Source organism: Erigeron canadensis, chromosome 3 (assembly GCF_010389155.1).
Source record: "Erigeron canadensis isolate Cc75 chromosome 3, C_canadensis_v1, whole genome shotgun sequence".
Taxonomy (NCBI): Eukaryota; Viridiplantae; Streptophyta; class Magnoliopsida; order Asterales; family Asteraceae; genus Erigeron; species Erigeron canadensis.
This window is the reverse complement of record NC_057763.1, coordinates 25,073,874-25,097,186: the sequence shown is the minus strand read 5'-3', so window position 1 is coordinate 25,097,186 and position 23,313 is coordinate 25,073,874. Positions and strand designations below refer to the sequence as shown.

Below are 23,313 nucleotides of genomic sequence, written 5' to 3'. Positions count from 1 at the left end.
CGGTTTTTCGGTTTTAGTCAGTTTTTAACCACTTGTGGTTTGGGTCAAATTGAGTTTCAAAAGTTTATAAGTTTATACCCTATAATTACACCTTAATTAATTTCAACAAGTTTTCAAAACAATATTAGTAACAATAACACTACAACAATGACAACAAATCCATAAAAGTAAGTTGTACAAACTTCAAACAAATTTTATATATAACTATTTATATCTTTTACGCATTGTTTAATTATACAAATATTAAAACAAATTAATTTTGTTGTGTATTTTCACTTAAAACATATAAATGATATTATTATATACACCTAAAAATGCAGATATAATAACATATTTATCAAAAATTAATAATAAAATGATATAAATATAAAATAAAGTAAAAATATATATTTTTGGTTCGGTTTGGTTTGGTTTTTATGGTTCGGTTTTTCATTATAAACCAAAACCGAACCACAACTTTCGGTTTTTAGAAAAAACCAAAACCAATGGTTTTTGCTTTTTTCGATTTTTTTTCATGTTTTTTTTTTTCCATGTTTTTTTCGGTTTTTGGTTTGATTTTTGCTCTTCCCTAACAAAAATATCACTAAATAATTAAATATTTCTATTTGTGCTATGTTTTAAGAGGTTTGCTACTCATTTGCATGTCTTGTAAATTTCAGGGACCACTCATGGACTTTAACTCTAGTGGCCATTAAAGCACTTTACTTTATTAACTAGGAAAGAACTTTGTTGACCATAAGCAAAAAATTGTGGCATGAAAATAAAATAAAAAAGACGTTTCTCGTGCTCAAAATCCTTCAATCAGTTAAAACTACTTGATGTGCTTCTTGTACCTCGTGGTTTGACTGGAAGCCAGTCAATAACCAATTTGACTGTACTCATCCATACGATTTATCTGATGTAATTCGTAAGAAATATTTTAAAAATACTTTTAAGTATTAGAAAAATATCTGAAAATTGTTATCTAAGTTTAAAGCTCGTAAAATTTTTCTTAATAATTTACGTACTTACATAAAAGTATTAACATCTTTTATTGATTCTTTTTATTGCCACGATAACATAACAATTTCATGTTTGGTAGGTCTACATGTAAAATTTACATTTTAATAACTCATAACTACACATGACCAGAGGCGGTACCAGAAAAAAATTTTAAAGGGAGCAAACTTAGAAAACTTATAAAAAATAAATCTAAAAGGAGGCAAAATGTTAAAAATCTATAAAATTTTTTTACAATTTTATAAAAAATTTAAAAATACATGACAAAATTTAAATTTAGAGGGGGGCATTGGATCCCCTTGCCCCCCTTTAGTACTGCCCCTGCACATGATCCGATTATTAGGCTCGATGGTTTGTATAAGTTTTACCAACTAGTTAATTATTTTTACTAATTTGGAGTGTTGTATTACACTAATTATATAATTTAGAGTGTCATCATTTTAGAATTATTAGATGTATTTGCTCATATAGAGATGGAGCCAGAAAATGTTTAACCAAGGGCATATTTTAAAGAATATTTGTCATACTTATAGTATCCGAGAGTGTAAAAAAATGTTGGGCCCTAACTCGGAAATAGAAAATAGACCCTCAAAAGAATTTCCATCTCCATACCGGGTATAACAATCATATTTAATCCTAGTTATTTTAATAAATAAAACCACACATGTCGGACAAGCTCTTATTATATGAAAACATATACAATCATAATGCAGGAAACCCGAAAAATATAACTTTTATGAAATAATTAGCTTGTATATATATCTTTCCTACATAACTATAATAATTTGAAATAGAATAATTGTGTCACAAACACCTAGCTACACCATTAATGTATTACAACATTTACATACTCAAACAAAGAAAACTACTTTTTTTTAACCTTTCTTCAATCTTTATATTAAAAATTAAAACTATTCACGTTTTTTATTCTCTCAATTGAGTGATCTATATATCTCAAAATTAATGCTTCTATGACCAATTATTTCCAAAGAATAAGTGTATGACAACGAAAATAATATTTGTATGTATTTCCTATTTATTTTTTCTTACTTAAAAAAAATTACAAAATACCATTTAAATATTAAAAAAATTACATTGTATCAAAATTGGAGTGGAACAACTCATAATGAATCCGTCCATGCCGCTTCTTAATGAAATTTTATGCTAAAAAAATCGAAGTTAACGTTTTCTTTAAACGAGCACGTAGTATATGTTTATGTCGATGGAACAATTATTAAAGGCCATACTAATTAAAGGTTATCTTTTTGTTGACCAATAAGAATTTATTTGAAAATGATTGTGATAATAATAAATGAAAAGACAAAAGAAAAAGACGAGTTTGACAACACAAAAAAAAAAAAAGAAAGAAAGAAAGAGAAGTCCATCTCATGGAACCCAACCTTTTACGTGGCCATGACATTAACATGATCTTTTTTTGGTTTTATATACCAAGAAAAATCTTATTTTAAGACTTAAAATTCATTATCTCTCTATATATGCAGGAACCTTTTCACACTATTAAAAATATGATAAAGGTTAAGTGATCTCTTCTTTTAATATTTGAATTTAATCGCTCAAGTTAATCACAACATTTTTATTTTAATTAAGTTCGAGTTTGCAATAAACCTAATATTACCCAGGCCAAACACTCGTTAATATTCAAGAGTTATCGATTTGGTGATGGTTTACCACACGAAAAGACACAAACCATGGATCGAGTTATGCAGTGACTCCTATGCATGACGACATGGTGGATGTCGTGGTCACGGGACCAAAACGTGGTAAATACGATGTGGTGAGGATGATTGAAGGTTTTTCTTTGTATTACTCGATCCCAGCTAGTGCGAATAAGATGTTTTAATTTGGGTATTACTCCAAGTGCGCATGTGGTCTCTATCTTAAGTGATATAGACTTGTCTAGATCATAATAGATTATAAGATTAGTTAATACAATAATACGCACTGATTATATTAATATTAACTAGTGTTATATTATATATAGTAAAGTAATGATATTAGTCGCCAATATCTTCTTCATATAGTATAAAAGATTGGTCGTAACTTTTTTCAGGGCTTGGGATCGAATATTCTCATTGGTGCATACTTTGATGAAATTTCAATAAAAAATAGCGAGGTAATTAATTTAGAGTTTATCCGTTTTTTTTTTTTTTATAAAAAAAGTAGTGGTCTTACTCATATGATTTTGATATTGGATAAAGCTTGGCATTTGTATCCTCTTCTCCTACTTGTAGAATTGAATTCGTAACTTAGTTCTCTCTCTCAATTTGAGTCGAAGTGTTATGAAGTAATAAAATGTATTTTACCGTCAAAAGACAAAAAAAAATAATGCTAACAATGAGTTATTTATGATTCGTAACATAATAATCGGGATCACGTTGTCACTTGTCACTTTAGTCATTATACTTTGCTTTATCAATAATTAACTGAGCATCTTCATCATTGTGTGCTTTGGCACACATAAGCTCGATATAAATAGTACATTTGCATGCTCAAAGAAACAAATGAGATTATTCGTTAATGGAACGATTAAGTTGAATGAAAAAAAAAAAAGGAACTAAAGTCACTCAAACTTATTCTAATGTAGATAATACATTTTGAATATACCTAGACTAGATACAACAAATACATTACCGTTATACACGATTACACGGTTTTCCTTCCTTACACAGCTACCTATAAAAAGTGGCGAGTAAAATGAGAAAACTTTAAAGTGAAAATTTATGGAATTGAGTGGTCCCCACCCCACCCATTCATTCACCATTTTTAACAGCTAGGATCATTAAATTCTTGCTTCATTTGCATATACTCTACTCCTATTCACTCATTCATTCATTTCTCTTGAAATCACTTCAACCACCTTTCTTTTTCTTTTCTCTTTCTTTCAACTTGTCTTCTTTTTCTGTCTCATCCTCTTCTATTCTAATTCTAATACATATGGCTTCAAGTGAAGTAGTAGCAGACCAACAACCTCCCCTCAAACCAAAGGTAGTAAACTAACTTCATATGTATTTCTTCTTCTTTTATTATACCTTTCTTTCTTGTATTAAAATTTACTTTAACTTCACTACTTCATATGTTTTTTTCTTCTTAGAACTGACCATATGTTTTTTTTTTTGATTAATTAGAAATCATCAACATGTGTTTTAAGAGTCTCTATACACTGTGAAGGTTGCAAACGTAAAGTCAAAAAACTCATTCAATCTCTTCCAGGTAATTAAATTATTTCATTCTTTACTCTTATTATTTTTTTTGACAACCAACTAATTTTTTTTACATATTTTTAAAGTCCTAGATTGTAACTTCAGCACATATGTTTTACCACTGGTTTGAAGTGACAAGTTGTCGAGGTTAGGTTGGCTGAATAAAATTTGTCGTTCATAAAATTACCAAAAAAAACTAAAATTTTTCTATATTCAAAAAATATATATTTTTTAGTTTTATTTAAACATAATCAACTTAGTTACATATTGTTGGAATATACTATATATACATACATTAAAATGTTTTGAACGTAATATAATTTATGCATTATTACAAAAAAATACTCGTATAACTTAATGGCAAATTTAGAGAATTAATTATTACACAAAAGTCAAAAAGTCAAGTAAAAACTTGTGATGAGGTGAATTAAATTTAAAGTTATTTTTACAGGAATTGAAGATATACAGATAGATCGACAACAACAAAAAGTAGTGGTCACTGGTGACGTGTCACCGGATACTTTAATCAGAAAACTTGTCAAGTCCGGCAAGCATGCTGAGTTATGGCCGGAAATTAAACACCCACATGAGATACCCTCCCGGAAAATTGAAAAACCATCAAGTAGTGCCACAAAAGGGGCTGTGAATGAAGAATCTGAGAAAGAAGTCAAACCGCCGGCGAGTAAAGGGAAAGCTCCGGCTGAAGAGCCGGCGAAGGCTGTCACCGGAGACGGAGCTCCGGCGAGTAGTGGTGGTAAGAAAGTTGATGAAAGTGGGAAAGATGGGGTTGAGGTAAAAGTTGAAGAAAAGAAGTTACCGGTGACCGGACCGGTCGGTAACCAAGAGAATGAGGCGGTAGTTGAGAACAAGGAGAAAAAGGAAATGGAGAATACCGATGTTATTTTGGGTAATAGTGAATTGAAAAAGAAAAAGAAAAAGAAAGGGCAAAATGGGAATAGAAATGTGATTGGGGACACGTCATCGAGTAGTGGTGGTGGTGGTGGCCCAATGCCAACTAAAGTGGCTTCTAATCAGAGTCCGCCACGTAATCATGGCCAAGGGTACCCGCCACGTCACCACTACGAGCCGCCGCCGCCAGCACCGGTGTATACGATGAGTTATAACACAGCACATCCTCCGGTGAATAGTTATACCGCGTCGTATTATGCACCACAACCACAACCGCAAACACAATCTTATGCTTATTCGCATTATGGTTATGATATGGCAACACAACCACAAACCTCGCCGCAGTTGGGTTATGACTCGTATAGGCAACCACCACCAGCAGATTCGTTTGAGATGTTTAGCGATGAAAATCCGAATGGTTGTTTGGTTATGTAATTATATTGTGTGTACGGATGTAATGAATCTTATACTGCTTGTATGAGATGTTTAGTGATGAAGATCCAAATGGTTTGATTCGGTTTTGTAGCTACAATGATGAAATTTAAATTGGTTCGGTTCGAATTATAATTCTTTTCTTAAACATTATAACTAGGGTTTCTTTGATAGAAAACACATTATTATGGTTCACTTAAGAATTAGGAATTTGGGTATCGAGTCCATTAACTTCTGTAAATTCTGTATCATACAAAGATAATGGATTTGAAAACCATTCCATTTCAAAACTTAAAATTGATAGTGCCCACTGCCCAACTAAGGGTGGACGGAGGCCTTACCACCCCTCCCCTCCCCGGTTTTGCTTCTCCCCCCCTCTCGCTGCCTAATGTTAGAAATGTTTCCTCACCTCTCCCCTCCTCTTCCCACAATTTTCTATTTATTTAAGAATTTAATATAGAAGAAAAGACAAAAAAAAAGGAAAGAAAAAGACAAAAAAGGATAGGCACCACAACCGGCACCGTGGTACCCAATTCGCTCCCCACCCTATAGGTACCGGGGGTGGAAGCGGTGTGCCAACAGGTACCTATCCGGTACCGGCCCCCTCCCTTCCCCACTCCGTCCACCGTAAATGCTAGACACCCTTAAGTATAAAAATGTTTTGTTTAAATAAAGATAACAATGCATGTTAAAAAAAAAATTAAAGACTGAAATAATCAGAATATGAGTCAGATGTATGTATCATAAATCATTCATAGAATTATTGATGCATATGTGGTAAACATCTTGTTATTAAGAGTTTTGTTCTTTATGATTTGATTTAGAAATAGAAAAAAGATTGATATGACTAAATAATATGTTTAAAAATGTGCTTAAAAATATAGAATTGACAGGTGACATGATTAAAAGTATAGATTAAAAAAGAGAGTGAGTGTTATATATGTGTCATTTTATGAATGTATTAGGTATGTGTTTATGCATATTTTTAAAGGGATTCATATCCCAACCAAGCTTTTTTGGTATCTAGAACAAATCTACTATTTGTAGAGATAGTCACTGTAAATAGTGCGGGTCCCCCTGTCTGTAATGGCAAATTTAACAAAAAATAGTAGGTCTCCTGTCAGTAATCGCTGCAAATAGTTGGATATGGACAAAAACACTACTATTTGCAAATAAGTCCACATTATAATGAGGCAATTAGGAATAAGTGGTTTTTGAGTAATGATTTCCAATGGTGGAAAGTAGTGGGCAATGAACCGATGTGGAAAGTTATTTCATTGGCCAAAGTTCATTTCTGTAAAGCTCTCTCACACACGTCAAAGTGTCAATCTCAAAGAAGAAATATCACACCTTCAATATGATTTTATTAGAAAATTAAAGGATATATATGAACACAACATTAGATAAAATCTTGCAACAAAAATATACTAAGTACCAAGTAACTGATACGCTTTACGTTTTCTTACGAAAATTGACATGGACTTTATGAATAGACTAGTATGTTTGGCACAAATTTGGTGTTGGGTTTACTTTTAAAAGCTTTGGGCTTCTAAAAGAACGTACTTTTAAAAGCTTTTGGTTTTTAATTAAGGAAAAATTATTATAATGGTCAAATTTAAATGTGTATGACCCTGTTTTTTTTTAATTAATAAACTTAATAGTTATGTACTTATTTATTTAGTTGAATTTCATGTTTCTTTTTTTACTTAATATATAAAAATAACCGTCAATTACATATATTTTACTTAATACATACATACATTTTTAATGCATTCAACCACTTAATACACTCAGTACTTGATGAATAAAAAAAGAAACCAGCCCATATAGACACCTATAATTTTATTTTTTTTTACTACAATAGTTAAAACATTTTTACTACCTACCCATACTAGTAAGAAATATCAATAGTCAATTAAATATACCAAATGTTAGTTGTTGTGCCCATATGTGTACAAGATTAGTCCTTTCCATGCATTATATCGTACTAATAGACTCGTGTTTGAAGTCTATTAAGGTCACTCATGAGGCTACATCCACTCGTAACATAATTCTTTCGATTTAAATTCTATCCATGCATTATATTATACTAATAGACTCATGTTTGAAGTCTATTTCAGGAGTAGTCAGTATTGTATATCGATCTGGCATACAAAATAGGACCATTAAAAGGCAAAATAGTTAGACATACAACTTAACAAGCAGAAATTGCTTGTTAAGCTGCTAGCTTTTTGCTAGTTTTTTAATCTAATCAAACATTGCTGTTCGGAAAAAAAAAAAAAAATTTTTGCTAGACAAATGGAGTGCTAAATATGCATTAATGTTGTTGATTATCTTATTGTTGTAACTTGTAACCTGGTTTCTTTTTCTATGAGTTAATAACAATTACTAAGAGACAAACAAGTTACATGGTTCTATTCTATTTTGTTTTCCTTTTTACTTATACATCCAAAATAAATGTTCGAGGCGTTTTCTAAACCAAATATTTCTCAAATCATAATGCATTAGCTATAGAATGGTTGTTTGTTTTCCTACTTTTTATACATCCAAAATAAATGTTTGAGGCATTTTCTGAACCAAATATTTCTCAATTCATAATGCATTAGCTATAGATCAATGGTGGTTTGTTTTTTTCTTTACCCTCAAAGTTATTCATTCACATGTTGTTGGTAGCTACTAGCTAGTGTGAATTTACGAAATTTATAATAGATGAATTTTTTCTTAAAACAGGGTGCTTCAAATATCCATCTACATAATATAACACATACGTGAGTGTGCTAACAAATATTGGAACTTCATACAATCACAAAGAAAAAAGAAAGAGATAGATTGTTCTGAAAGAAGAGGAGATAGAATATACAAATCTGACTTTGTGTCCAATGAAACCACTTGGCATTAGTTAATTAGCTATTATCATTTTTTACTACTCGTAATATGAATGAATAGGTGGTATGGATATTTTGATCATTAAGCCGCTTTACCGAATTATAGAGTGGAAGGAACGAGAACTTCTCCCGAATCGACAATGGTAAAAATTTTTATAGGTGTATATATTTTTTTAACGACAGTAACGGATAAATGGCTAACATCTTTTATGAGGATGTGTTCACACCGGTTCGAATCCTGACAATGACCTAAAGAATTTGCTTCCCATGTGTTAGTTGGGTATATTACTACTAAGACCCCTCACCATATTTATATGTGGCATGATTCGAACCTGAGACCCAAAACAATGATGGAATTATAGAGATAATGATAGTGAATCAAACACAACCAAAGAACCTAAAAACAAACAAACACGATCACCTCTTAAAGAAAAAGTAAATAAAATTATGAATCCACGTCAATCATCTAAGTTAAGGTGGTGCTTGCCATTTAAAAAGAAAAGAATAAAAAGTTAAGGTGGTTGTTTTACATTGGTTTTGACAATTGAAGGTCCCAAAAAAGCGAACTTTATACATGAAAAGTTGCAAGACTCTTACACTAATTCGGGGTTACGGGGAGTTTATTTCAAGATCTCGAGTTCAAGCCTTGGTAGTTTCTACTCGACGGTATTTTCCAATAAATGAGGTGGTATGGTGATAAAGGATATTAAAGATCCGCTTAGTGCGGGGCCCTTTCGTTGTGCGATTAGCACACATCATACGCGTCTAAGGTAAAATTCCCTTGTAAAAAAAAAAAGTGTTTGATTATATTTGTTCGAAAAATGAAAAAGGAAATTCTTTCTGAAATAATTTGGCATATGGCCTTGTCGTTTTAAACAGACAAGAAATTTCTGCAAACTTGGTTGTTATGCTTTGTCATTGTTTGGTACTCCGTCTCACCAAAAATGCCACGTAATCAAAAATGTCCACGTCACCATGTACACGTGTCAAATGTTGCTATTTCCGGTAATAAATGAAAGTTCATTTCTAAATAACAAAACTTTTAAAGGTCACTGTTATTTTCGTGAATTGGTCGAAAGGTGCTTTCTATTTTATGTAGTTATCCCTATTTTTATGGCTCCTAAAAAAACACCCAATGGTGTGTATCTATTCTTGAAATATTATATGTTGTTGGTGTAATTATGGGTGATGGTAGAGGAACTGAATGTATTGGTGGATCGATGGCCGGAAAAAACTCATGTCTCCGGAAAATCCTCTCTGCTGGTATATGATTCATATAAGAGATCTGAATCCTCTCACCCCTAAATTACCCTCTTTTTCTATTGGAATATGCTACAAACGAAACTTGATCGGAATTTGCTACAAATGAGATCTTAACGGTATCTGTTACAGATGAATATATTTGATACAAACGAGATTAGGTCGGAATCTGGTGGATGGTGGGGAGGGAGATAGTCGGCAACCTGATATGTCGTATTTTATGCCCATTTCCCATAGCTTAAAGTGTCGATTAGTGAGGATTACGAGTCATTTTCGTATACATTTGGTGCGTTTATGGTATTTATTAGTGTTTCAGGTGGAAAACAGGTACCTAAGCGATATTTTGCAGAAAACAAAGTTTCTGGAGCAAAATGGGTGTTACGAATGTTTCATGTGGCTCGTAGGTAAAGAATCGAAGAAAGTCAAGGCTGGTCGAAAGTCAATGCTGGTCAACCTAGAGTGCGACGCACCTCATGGAGTGCGTCGCGTTTTTGTTTGTCGTGGAAACAAGTGCTTCGCAGTTCAGTCAAAGTGCGACGCACATTCTCTATAGGCGACAAGAGGCCAGTCAACGAAGTCAAAGTCAATAAAAGTCAAAAGGAAAGTGCGACACACCTGGGCGCCGAATCTGTCCGTTTTCTGCATCATATAATAGCTGCAAAACATTCAAAAAACCTATCTTCACTTTCGAGACGATTTAAGAGCTTTTCCTAGGGTTTATCTTAATTTCATCATTGTGGAGGACCAAGACTCGTTCGGAATCATTCGTTATTCGTTTTTCAATCCTTTGTATTCCGTAACAATGAATTCTTGCTTTGTTTTGATTGTATTCTATCTAATATGATGTGGCTAATCGCCTTTTCATCCATCTTGATGGAATGGACATTATGTAGGGATTGCCGTATTTATTAATTCAAGTGATTTGATTTAACATTTTGTCGTGACTAATCTATTAATCTTTGTTATTCAATTATTGATTGCGGATGATTTTGTTCATTGCTTAGTGACGACTAGGATTTGGGTATAAGTCTTTTGATTGCTTAGTTGGAAGCAGTTGGTTCTATAACTCCTACGGTAATTAATCAATATTTGATAAGAATTAGTGGGTTGACGGTTGGGTAAATTTATAGGAAAAATTGTTATAAAAAGTGAATAAAATAAATGTTCAAATAGGGAAGTTGTAAAAAGTAAATATTGTGATAAATGTTCTAATGTAAATATTAGATGTTGGAAGATAGTCAAATAAATGTTAACTTTCAGGGTAAGGTGTTAACTATTAATTTTATTAACTCATTATCCTAAATATTTATTAAAACTTTCAAACTATGTTCAAAAAAAAAAAAAAACTTTCAAACTAATTATTAAGATAAGTCGTACTTTTAAATCTATTATTTATATAAACAAACTTATTTTAGAAAGTGTTAGAAATTTTTTACAAAATTACTAAATTACTTTAAAAATTGGAATTTTTTTATAAAACCCTTATTTTTAATTAATATTTTTTAATATTTACAATTGTATTTTTTAAAATATTGCATTATCTACCAATTACTGTCACCAACACACTGCGTACCAATAACGTCACCACCGCATTGAGCGTCGTACCACCGTAGTATTTTCGAAATTTCGATTGTGTATAATTTAAATCTGTGATTTGTATATGCAAAATTTTGTTGGACTGTGATTATTATATGCAGAACCCGAAAGTCTATATCATCATTTCTATCAAGCTTTTCTCGATGGAGTACCGAAACTATAATCCATTGTGCTATTAGAAATGAACTTTTGTTGTTGAATGGAATTGTAAAGTGAATATAAATTAACAGTTCTAACATTGTTGTGAATAGAATGATTTAAATAGTAATGTATTTATATAGTTTTGGAGGATTGGTAAAAACAAAACAAAGAAAAAGAAGTGTTTAATGTAATTGTCAAAAAATAAAAATTTGTACGTAGTTGTAGTGGTTTTGGTAGGTTGAAAAGTAAATATTGGAAAATCCACTATCCAAGAATATCCGGTTTTAAACATCTATATGCACTACATGTACATGTTAATTAGCTTCACAAATTTACAGTGAAGCAGTAAAAACTTGGAACTAGCCTTGAGTATCATTGATAACTTATTTTAATGACAAGTTACATGTGTCAGGTAAAGTATTCATTACCACCATGACTCCATAATTTTACCTCAAACATTTTTTTAAAATCTCAAATACCAACACCACCAAATGAACAATGTTTGTCACTTAACTGTCATTCTATCGTTTCGACTTTTCGAGTTAATGATTGTAGGCTGGAGGACGAACATATTTAAGCCAGCCTAAATGATCTCACATACCAATTCCAAAGTGCGAATCGAAATAACTAACATCATAATTCCATTATATCTTCCCATACCTGGATTTTGGTGAAATTGAGTATCATTATTGTTGTTATCTTTCCACTATATTTCTAATCTGGTTAGTCGAATTAAAATTCGTTACTATAACTTTCCAAATGGATTATTTAGGCAACCTCTGAACCAAAAACAAGCCATGTTTTTACAAAGTTGAATAAAATCTTTTTTCTATTGAAATTGCTCTAAAATCCGAGGCAAAGCAGCCAACAATGTACTAGGGTTTTATAATAATTTTCTTAAGTTAAGTGGCACTTACAACACTTTCTTTTTTTTTTAAAGGTGAATTTTGCTTGAAATTCCGTGTCATGATTCGACAGCGGAATGTCTAGCATATGTTTTCTTAACCGGGTCTGCGCTAGAGAGCTCCCTAGAAGTAGAAATGCATATTTCAAATACCCAATGGGGAAAAACCACCTACTAAAGCCCGAAGGCACGACGATTAATAGGGGTAAACTCTGTCTCCTCAGACTTGAACATGAGAATACCCAAACTAAGCCCTTGTAAAGGGACTTCCTATGTTGTCCCCCCTTAGGCTTAACACAAGACCTTTTGAATTAGGAAATAATCTTTCAACCATTGAGCTAATGCTCAAAGATACTTACAACACTTGGATTATTTTATTGACAGTAACAATACACCTGTTAAAAATACATCAATTTGACAAGATGCTTATTTAGTTATTTATATTCCTTCTAAATTAGCTATAAATTCGTTAATTTATCTCATACATATAACCATCTACAAGTTTTACAAGACCTAGATTTGCATAACACTTTTCTAATTATTAACAAATTCAAATTATAATATCTGACGTTCTGGCAACCCAAACCAACCCATGCCAGACTCTCAGAACATTCATTATGTAGATGGTTATCTCACCAATTACACAACCTCAGTGCATAATCTAAAGAGCTCAACTTCGTAAACAAGCTTAATCTTCTATTATGACCTCTTAAAAAGGGATACATAATAACCATAAACCAAAATTTTAAACATCATGACGTAACAAAGTTGTTGACAAATAGCATTATACTGATATCAGCTAATTTCATCGACTAACTAATTTCCAGAGCAATCGAAATGTGTATTCAATTAGAGGAATAGATGATTCACATATACAGATCAAGTCCATGTTATAAAGGCTACCTATTTCAGATGGGGTAGTGGAGGTTATTTCCGTCGGGTGAAGTTAGGAACCTAACCGATTTATTGCTGTTCAGCACCAACATAGCAAAAGCAGAAAACAAAAGTCATACAAGATGTATTCAGAGAGATAAATTAGAGTTAAAATCTGAAGACAATATTAAAAACTAGGGATAGCTTGGAACAATTGTGTAGCAAGTCAAACTTACGAACCAACAGCATGAGAGATGGAAATAGTACTTAACAACACTAAGTGTATGACTGCAATGAAACTCAAAACATCGAAACGAAACAAAACTTATTATAATAACTATTGACGAGCTTCCACTTTCTTCTTTTGCCATAGCCTGTCAAGGGCACTGTCAGCATCTCCCTGGAACAATCAAATTACATAAACAAATTAGTAGAGATGAATGTAGCTTCCATATCATATTTAAAAAGAACAGGTTTAAATGAATTCATTATGAAACTGAAGACAAGTCCCAGATAGCTATCCTAGCGGAAATGAAGTACTAACAGGAAGAATCAATCATTTACAGAAAACAAGTTCATGCTCGGGGCATATGATATTCCATCCATTTCAGAAAAATTAGTGTAAAATGAGTGTTTATAAAACCAAAATGCCTCAGCAAGTTATGACCAAACAAGGCTAAGAATGTAAATTCTAATGATCTTTTTATTATAGTTATTCTTAGTAAAAAGTTTGTTTACTAACCACCTAAACAGAGCGAAAAAGGGTAAAGTAATCTAAAATGTTTATTAGGTAACTCTAAAGCGAAAGCAAAAGAAAGCCAAAAGAATATAGAAAACAAAAACTTGAGTATTTCATCAAATTGACGTAAACTCAAGATTCAGTCAACTTTAATACAGAAACACAGAAGATACCAAAAGACAAATGGTAAGTATTACATTTGATAGTTGATACCGGTAAAAAGTAACAAAAATTAATAAGAGTCCAACACTAGAAACATTTAATAGTTGATATAATAACCAAGAAAATGACCAGACCTACCTGGGCACGGACGAAACCACAGAGGGCAAAAGTGGAGAACTGGCCAGTGTAGCGGCCAGATTCATCCAAATGTCCAATGTTAATCTGAACAGACGCATGGTCCTTTGAAGTAATCAACCGATTTGTAGCAGAGCTGCATAAACCCTAGTTTTGATTTATATATCTCGATATCGATCAATGGGTATTACTGTTAAGTCCACTACTTTGGCCCATTTTTATAATCCATGTGTGGTTTGTATGTTAAGCCCATTTTATTTCTTTTTTTTTTTTTGAACGGCCATTTTATTTTTGGTTTTTTTCTTTTATGATCCACGTCACCACGTGTGGAGTTTTTATTTTTATCTTTCATGTACTGGATTGGTGCTCGCGCAATGCACTGATATGGTTTTTGCGGTGGGATGTGAAACGGAGAGGAAGGGAACGAATTGTGAATTAAGTTTTTTTTTTCTATTTGTTTTTACGTGAGGGGGAGATAAAGGTAGAACTTTTTTAAGGGCATTTTAGTCATATTCTATAAAATAAAAATAATGATGTATTAAGATGGAAAGTAAGTTAGACATATCATGTATTTAAAATTAAGGTAAAGATGTTCAGTTTGTTTTATAAAAGAATATAGATTATTATTATCTATAGTTTTGTACCATATTATAAAAAAATAACTTCATGTTAAAAATTACATTAATTTTATTATAAGTACTTTATCATAAAGTAGACATTAACTTTTGTTTTTTTCCAAAACTTTTTTAGATTAGTTCTCGATTGTCTAAATATTTTTCTACTAAATTTTTATTGTTCAAGATCGTTACAGAAAATGTTGCTAACATATTCAATTATATCAAATTCCAAAGATAATTTCTGAACACGACTTTTTGTATTTGACACATATGTTATATTGAAAAAGTTGTCACATAACATCGTAGCTAACTTTTTTCTCTCCCAAATGAACAAAAAATAAATAAATAAAAATTGGATGGAAACTCACAATATATATATATATATATAGGGTGGCTTTCCGGTAAGAACATGTTAAAAATAAGAACAGTGAGAACAGTTTGTCACCATTAGATGGAAAAAAGTAAGGATCAAGATGATTTAGGATATTTTTGAAATATTAAATAAAGTTAATAGTGAATATGTCTTTTTACATGAATTTTTAAGGACAAGATAGTAATTTGAAAATGAAAAAATAAAATAAAATAAAAGTTTTTGCATGCACGTTCCATGACAGTTTTCAAATTTAACAAAAGAAGTTACAAACTCAATTTGTACTTCATACATGCTTACCCGTACATTATTATTGTATAATAATATAATATATTTACTATATATCTTTTTTGAAAGAATGTCCAATGGAAAATCATTGGTAAATGAAAAAAAAAAATGCATCCAATTTGTGAGAATAAAAATAAGGATAACGTACCCCATAAACAACTTATTGAGAAACTCAAATATTGAAATTTAACATTAAATTTCATGGTATCTTCATGTAGTTTGGTTGGTTTATTGTATATTATATGTAATTTAGAAAGATGGGTTACATCCGCTTTTCAAATTAAAAAAAAAATGCATCCTCTATGTAGATAATGAAATGTGACAATAAAAATGCATCCTTGTTTATATAGTTTAATGAAGTAAAAATGCATCCGGTTTGTGGAGGAGTTTTGCATCCATTCTTTTAAGATGATTTATGCATCCAATTTGAGTTATACATTCACGCTTAAGATTTATCCATCCTTTTTATATAATATTTGTGCATCCATATATAAAAGTTATGCATCCATTTATATAAGAGTTATGCATCATCTATCTATAAGAATTTTGCATCCTGTACATATGTACATTAATATGATGACTTGTGCAGCAAATGAACAATCCATCCAAAAGTATAGAATACCAATTTCATTACTAACTTCGGTTTATAATTTTGCACGTTCAATTCAAATTAAAATAACAAAAGAAGTGATATGGAAGTCGTATAATTTTAATTTAAATTTGAAAAGGTAGTTAATCATATAAAATCTAAAACTGCTAGGAAAAAATATAAATTAATTGTATTTTGTAATTATCTTAATTACCCTTTTAAAAGTTTGATGATTTGGAAGCCTCTTATTGGTTCTTACATGTTCTTATTTTTTTATTGTTCTTATTGGATGGCCACTCTATATATATATATATAATAAAATTGTCAATTAAGCTAAGATTTTTTTTTAAAGGTGAATTTTATTAAAAACTTGGTGTCGCGATTTGATAACGGGAGGTCTAGCATACGTTGTCTTAACCAAGTCCGCGTTTGAGAACTCTCTCGAAGTAAAAATGTCTATTTCAAATACCCGATGGAAGAAAACCCTCTACTAATTATCCGCCCGAAAGCACGACGATTAATAGAGGTAAACTCTGCCTCATCAGACTTAACTTGGTACGTACACAACTAAGATCATTAATTAATATCCTGTTTTAACAAAGAGAAGGATTTTAGATTCATCCCATTAATTGAAAAGCATACATACTTAAACAGACATTTAAAGTTAAGTTGTCCATTTCAAGGACTACACATCATCGTGCTTGCATGGATGCATGCATTATTATTACACGTACGTACGTACAAGGCATGCAGCAGCAAATATATACGAGTAATCTTTTATTACACGCAATATGCTGATCCCCCCCTCACGGGGTCGACATAACAAAATCCATGACAACAATTGTATATCGAATATTCGCAAGCAGCCCCTCCAGGTAGGCAGTAGTCCTTGGGTCGGCATGTTCCAGAGATAAGCCCGTCACACGACCCTTGATCGCAGCAAGGGATGCGGGTTGCGCCGCAAGATTGTCCTACAGGTATGCAGTAATCCGGTGCTCTGCATCTTCCGTCAAAATATCCGTCACAATGTAAGTCACTGCAGCAGTGGTCAAGCACCCCACATGGCTGGTCAAGTTTAATACAATCACCTTGGCCTTCGCGACATCTTCCGTCAAAAGTTCCGTCACAATGTAAGCCGTCGCAGCAATAGTCAAAGGCCCCACATGGCTGGTCAACGCCAACACAATTCTCTCTCCCATTCCGCAAAATATTCGATAACTTTCCATCTTTCAACATGGATCGCCCGGTTTGAACTACTAGTGGCCGCCTGCTATTGTCGGCCTGCATGCACAAGATATATATTTTTATATATATAAGAGGCCGGGACATAACGTGATCATAAGTGTAATTATATAAAGAATTATCTGATGACTAATATATTAATTAACCTTAATTTTCTCTGTCTGTTGTGCCGAAGAATCATTATCGTCAACGACCATGGAGATCATCTCCTGACCATTGTCGGAGTGAGCACACGAGAGCAAGCCCGTGGTCGTCGTCGTAACAACTAGAAACAACACCATTATTGCATTATAAAGATTCTTCATGTTTAATCTTTTGTGCTAGTAGTAAGGTTTGGTGTTTGTGGTGCACCATCTAACCTAGATTTATAGACATTTTAATCCATTCACTTGTGTTTGGTTCACAGAATTTCAAGGAATTTGATGGAATTATAATCTGAATTTTATTAGTTGGCAGAATAGAATTATATTCAAAATATTATTTTATAAAAATTAATTTTAATAGTATATATATATATATATTTTAAAAATATTATTTTACAAAATATATATAACATTTATATGAGTATTTATAAATTATAATATTATTTTAAAAAAATATTTTTTATTTTATACAAATTTATCACGATTTAATAAAAATATTCTAATTAAAAAACTAACTTTAGTTTATAAATTTTAATATTATTCTATAGAAAAATTATTACTTTATTAAAAATTAATAATATTTTATACAATTTTTTTTATTTTGTAAAAAGTATTAATATTACTATTTGAAAATATATATTTTTTAATTTTTATTATTATTATTATTAATTCTTATTATTATTGCAATTAATATTATGAATTCCATTCAATTTCAGTCAACCAAACACAAAAATATTAAAATTCAATCCAATTCTAATTCCATCAGCTTTTAATCCATTCAGATTTCAATTCCGTTGACAGATTTCGATTCCTTAAAAAGCAATTTGCGAACAAAACATCCCCGACAGATTTTAAAAAGTGTTTGAGGAAAAATTATGTAGTTATGTTGGTAATGAATACATGACCTAACTAATGTACCTCGTTATAAAAAAAGAAAAGAAAAGCTGATGATGGTACCCCGCCATAAATGATGCATTTACTAAGGGACTGTTTGTTTTTTTAACCATTAAGTGAATGAATTTAATGTGGCAGAATGAATAAATGACGTCTGTATGAATTAAGTTGATACAGTTGTTTTTTTATTTATTAAGTCAAAAAACAAATATTTTTTAACTTAATGAATTAAATATTTTTAATTAAGTCATGACTGAGTTTATTAACTTTTAAATAAACAACAACTAAGTCTACCACCAAGTCTTTACTGTTTCACTGTGAATTTGTGAAGCTAACATTTACATCTGGTGCATATGGCCTACAATAATTTATTCCAAACCATAGAATGATAGTTATTTGACAAACATTGCTCAAGCCTTCGCTTGAGTATCAATGATATTATAACATTTACATGTGGTGCATATGACCTACATGGATAGTTATTATTATTTTTTTTAAAGTTAGTTTCTATTCAAACGTGCTGGAAGCAATTTTAACCAGCGATTTGTTGGACCTTCAACCCCTTTTTATGGAAAATATTTTGAGATGAGAAACACAAGATTTGAACCCGAGACCTTAGGGAAAAGTCACCTCCAAGACCCACATAGTATATTTAAAAGATATGTCTGGCCAACCCATCTAAGAGCATTTTTAACCGTTCACCTTATTCACCTACATATTTTCTGCCACATTAGCATCACCTTATCACTACCTTCACCTTCTATTTTTCTCATTAACAATTCACCTTCAAATTTAATATCCCACTATACCCCATAATATATCCAATCAAATCAAAGTAAAACAAATTAACATGAAAGAGACAAAAATTATGACATAATAAACTATAAGTGAACACTTTCATCTTCTTCACATCACCTACCTATTTCACTTATATCCATTAACAATTCACCTACTTCATCTTTTATTTCACTTACCCTGAAGAATGGTCTAAGTAGAGTTGGTTACAATGATAGTTATTTGACAAACATTGCTTAAGCCTTCGCTTATACTACAAGTATTAATGATATATTATAACATTGCTTAACTCTTTTTAATTTTCTTAATTATTGCAACTATCTGATTTACCTACTCGTTAAAATGACTTTTTCTACAATAACTTATATTAAGTTTTTTTTTCCCACTTATTCTAATAACATCCAACATTTATCCATCCCTTATAACTCAATAAACTAGATTTATATCCGGTCGTTGACCGGGTTAATGATAATAGATCGTAATTTTAGGTTTATAAATTTTTACAAACACAACTTTCATCAATCAAATTATTTTTATGTATTCTCTCTATTCTTTCTCCCTCTTGCTTGATTGGACTATCTCACATGCCACTTATTTTGTAAAAATTACTTTGTAAAATGTTTGTCACTCTAACATAGTTATGCTTAAAAATCTATGTTGAAGTGTCATTTATCATCTTAGAGTTTCACGAGACCCCTTAGTATTAAATGAAGATCCCTAAGTTTCATAAGTAAAATATATCATTAGCCGTATAGCTAACCAACCCGGGATCAGAACATTATTAGGAAAATATAAATAAAAATCTCTATTTTTAATAACACTTGAATTAATGTCCATTTTATTGTCTGTCTACCATTTGAAATTGTAGCTTTTGGTGTATGTATATATACATTCGATGTAAGTTTAGATGACAAAATGATATATTTAATAATAAAAAGGTGAACTGAATATCTATATTATATTATAAAAAGAATAGTTCCATGTTGAAAGTTACATGGGAGGTAATGTCTAAAATACCCTTAATTATATATTACACTATTAGTCCTTAATATTTTAAAATATCTCAATTAAATCTTTACATCAATTATCTATATCACTCGACACCGCCTCTACTACGAACAGTCGTCACCCACTAATACCGTCGTCGCCACGAATACCGCCGCATAGTGCGGGTACCGTGCTATCTATATTAACAAAAATATTGAAGATGGATGTAATGTGTTTAGAATATATACAATTAATACGAGTACTTTATTACCAAAATCAGATACGTAGTGTTAATCCTTTGTCATCCTAGTTATCAAAGTAAGTTTTTAATTTGTTATTTTTAGGGTTTTTAATTTTTAGTTTTTTGATTAATTAATTGCTTTGTGATCTAAGGATTGATTTAACTTAGTAATTCACCATCATATCGAGGCAGATAAGATACTTTATTTCAGACTATTATGAATGTGATGTCCTTTAGGTAATGCTACGAGAAATTGACAAATTGTAAAGGCATACATTTCAGAATAGAATGATATTGTTTTAGACATTTAACTAGATTTTAGATCCGTGTCCAACACTGGACACGTGATTTACGATATTAACAATATTAGATCTCCATACATTTAAGTCATAAAAGCTTACAATTTTAAAAAATACTGTTTTAAGTGTTATATTTTGCAAGTTGTAGTACAATAATCATAGGTTCCTCACTGTCATTATTAACCTAGACATATTGATGGATATGTTTGCCGTAGTCATTCCACAAGGCACATGCTATATATAATAATTTCTCCATTATAGAATATTTTGAAACATATGTACTCATAATGTGATATTATTAGGAAAAATAATTAAGAATTAAAATATAAACATATTTGTGATCCTGTACTTTACACTAAGTATATGTATTTAATCATGATGCGTGTTCATAACACGCATATGTTTATTTTCAATCACTTGTTCTATGATAATATGATTGTTTTTATATTATTTGATAACAATTAGGACTCTTCTAATATTTGTTAATAAGTCATTAGGTTTTCAAATTATTTTTTGTAGAAAATATTTCATATGTTAATTTTTTTTTGTTGATGACTAAAAATAAATATAAATGAAGTATTCAGGGCTAAAAAGTGTAAATTATTGATGAAAAACAAAAAAATGTAAATTAATGAGACTTTTTCTACAAATTAATATAAATATTAATATAACAATATATTTGGATAATGATTAATTATGATTTTTAATTTGAAGTTTATCTAAATGATGACATAATCGAACGATGTGATTGGTTAATTAGTTATTAGTTCAACTGCCTTATAGTATATATTAAGATTAAGATTGCATTATAAATTATGTGATAATTGAGTTATATTGACTTTTGGTGGTTCTTTTTGTTCTTTTTGTATAAGTTCTTTGATACATAGTTACATGAGTATAATAATCTATAATTTGCTTATATAAAGTAGAACTTGGCTGTATCTATATGCTATGCTATAATATGATTATTGTTGAATGTAAACAGAACCACAGAAGACATGGATAAATTTTTAATGAGAAAACCAATTTTTCAAGACACCACAAATATTTTCGAAAGTTGAAAGGGCATTTTCAGCAATGAAGATTGTGAAGATTCGATTGCGTAGCAAAATGGGAGACCAGTGGATGAATGACTGTTTAGTTACATATATTGAGAAATAAGTGTTTAAAGATGTTCTTGATGAGGTGATAATGAAGAAATATCAAAGTATGAGGCATCGGCGTTGTCCATTGCCAAGGAATTTTTAGGTAAGTATGTATTATATTTTTGTGCTTAGTTATGACTGGTCGTTTTTTGTAGCTGTTTTATTACGAGTTTGGATAGGTTAAAAGTATGCAGATCGATCAAATCTGTGTAGTACTCTTTTGGTTGTACAAGTGTAAACTGGGCATTATGGCTTACTAGATTGGTATGGTAGTAGTAAATGTGTAGTACTCTTTTGGTTGTATAAGTGTAAACTGGGCATTATGAATGGGCATTATATTATGGCTTACTGGATTGATATGGTAGTAGTAGTAAAGGTGCAGCAGGTGGTGTTATGCAAGGTTTTGATGCTACTGGTAAAAATGAGATTACAAGATGGGCATTTGGACTCAAGTAGCAGATTGATAATGACAATTTGGTTTAAGTATGTGTAGTCTATAAAGGAATATATTGAATATATTTGACATAGTGTTGGTCTTTGTATTAGTTGGTATGGACATAGTATAGTCGTATGTATTTATCGTTCTTAAATTTTAGGTGTTTGGGCATGTCCATCACCAAAAATTCGAACGTTTAATTTTGCCACCTTGTAAAATTTTTTCTAGTACCACCTCTGATTTACATTATTGATATTGTTTAATCTTTTCTAAAAGTTAGAAACCTACCTAAACATTTAACTTCTACAATTTGTTTTCCTTGGTGAACTCCGCCGCACATCGCAAACAAAACAAAATCAAATTTTGATCTTTCATCCAATGAATTCTTAATTGGTGTATTTTCCTGGGCATTGAGCAAGTCTACAACTATTAACTTTTGGTATTTTTTCTAACAACGAGTTAATAGTTAGCATTTGAAACACCACATTGATATTCAATTGGATAGTATGCGGAGTTTGAACCATGCATGCCTGACATAGAACTCAGAACTCTCGAAACCCTCCTAAAATCCACCCCTACGTACATTGAAAGTTCACCACACGAGCTCACGAATTTTTGCAAGTTGAACGTATGCTTTTACGAGTAAGTTTTAATATGTCAAACCTATTAGTTTGGATCTTGGTTTGTAACTTCGGTTTTCGAAAACTCTTACACTATCATCATAGGTGATTAATAAAACTCTAAAATGAATAACCATATCTTAGAAAAATTTCTTGAAATGGTGTGATTTCATTTTGTTTTTGTCAAACAAGTTTCTTGAATTTTTTTTTTGTGAAAGTGGGTAATCCGGCACTCCCATTGCCGGACTCGCTATTCTCACACGAGACCGGCATTGACAATGCGGGCCTCGGTTCAAAGACGACAAAGCCACTGACAAAGGTTTCCAGCCAGCTTTACATCTCACATAAAACCTGAACAAACTCAGTGCCTGAAAACATGGATACCTTCCCG

General features: G+C 31.2%; 3 protein-coding genes across 3 annotated transcripts; 1 reads left to right on the top strand and 2 right to left on the bottom strand.

Annotated features, from left to right (window-relative positions):
• The first annotated feature begins 3,834 nt into the window (after positions 1-3,834).
• On the top strand, positions 3,835-5,696 carry LOC122592328 (heavy metal-associated isoprenylated plant protein 35-like). Its single transcript, XM_043764529.1, has 3 exons — positions 3,835-4,005; positions 4,146-4,230; positions 4,672-5,696. The coding sequence occupies exons 1-3, from the start codon at positions 3,955-3,957 to the stop codon at positions 5,562-5,564; spliced, it is 1,029 nt and encodes a 342-aa protein (XP_043620464.1). The 5' UTR covers positions 3,835-3,954; the 3' UTR covers positions 5,565-5,696.
• A 7,686-nt stretch (positions 5,697-13,382) lies between these two features.
• On the bottom strand, positions 13,383-15,174 carry LOC122591745 (40S ribosomal protein S21-2-like). The gene is made up of 3 exons (XM_043763991.1): positions 15,082-15,174; positions 14,260-14,403; positions 13,383-13,620 (listed from the first exon to the last, which is right to left on the bottom strand). Exons 1-3 carry the CDS (start codon positions 15,172-15,174, stop codon positions 13,558-13,560), a joined length of 300 nt encoding a protein of 99 aa, XP_043619926.1. The 3' UTR covers positions 13,383-13,557.
• A 1,537-nt stretch (positions 15,175-16,711) lies between these two features.
• Positions 16,712-17,680, bottom strand: LOC122594485. Its single transcript, XM_043766932.1, has 2 exons — positions 17,509-17,680; positions 16,712-17,401 (listed from the first exon to the last, which is right to left on the bottom strand). The coding sequence occupies exons 1-2, from the start codon at positions 17,665-17,667 to the stop codon at positions 16,901-16,903; spliced, it is 660 nt and encodes a 219-aa protein (XP_043622867.1). The 5' UTR covers positions 17,668-17,680; the 3' UTR covers positions 16,712-16,900.
• Between the last annotated feature and the right edge of the window lie 5,633 nt (positions 17,681-23,313).

Bases quoted from the DNA above. Each gene is read 5' to 3' on its own strand.
- LOC122592328 (XM_043764529.1), top strand. From the start codon at position 3,955: ATGGCTTCAAGTGAAGTAGTAGCAGACCAACAACCTCCCCTCAAACCA. The intron at 4,006-4,145 runs GTAGTAAACTAA...TTGATTAATTAG, and splicing joins AACCTCCCCTCAAACCAAAG to AAATCATCAACATGTGTTTT. The intron at 4,231-4,671 runs GTAATTAAATTA...TTATTTTTACAG, and splicing joins ACTCATTCAATCTCTTCCAG to GAATTGAAGATATACAGATA.
- LOC122594485 (XM_043766932.1), bottom strand. From the start codon at position 17,667: ATGAAGAATCTTTATAATGCAATAATGGTGTTGTTTCTAGTTGTTACG. The intron at 17,402-17,508 runs GTTAATTAATAT...TTGTGCATGCAG, and splicing joins AACAGACAGAGAAAATTAAG to GCCGACAATAGCAGGCGGCC.
- LOC122591745 (XM_043763991.1), bottom strand. From the start codon at position 15,174: ATGTTATGTGACAACTTTTTCAATATAACATATGTGTCAAATACAAAA. The intron at 14,404-15,081 runs GTTAGCAACATT...AATCAAAACTAG, and splicing joins AATTTGATATAATTGAATAT to GGTTTATGCAGCTCTGCTAC. The intron at 13,621-14,259 runs GTAGGTCTGGTC...TGATTGTTCCAG, and splicing joins GTGGTTTCGTCCGTGCCCAG to GGAGATGCTGACAGTGCCCT.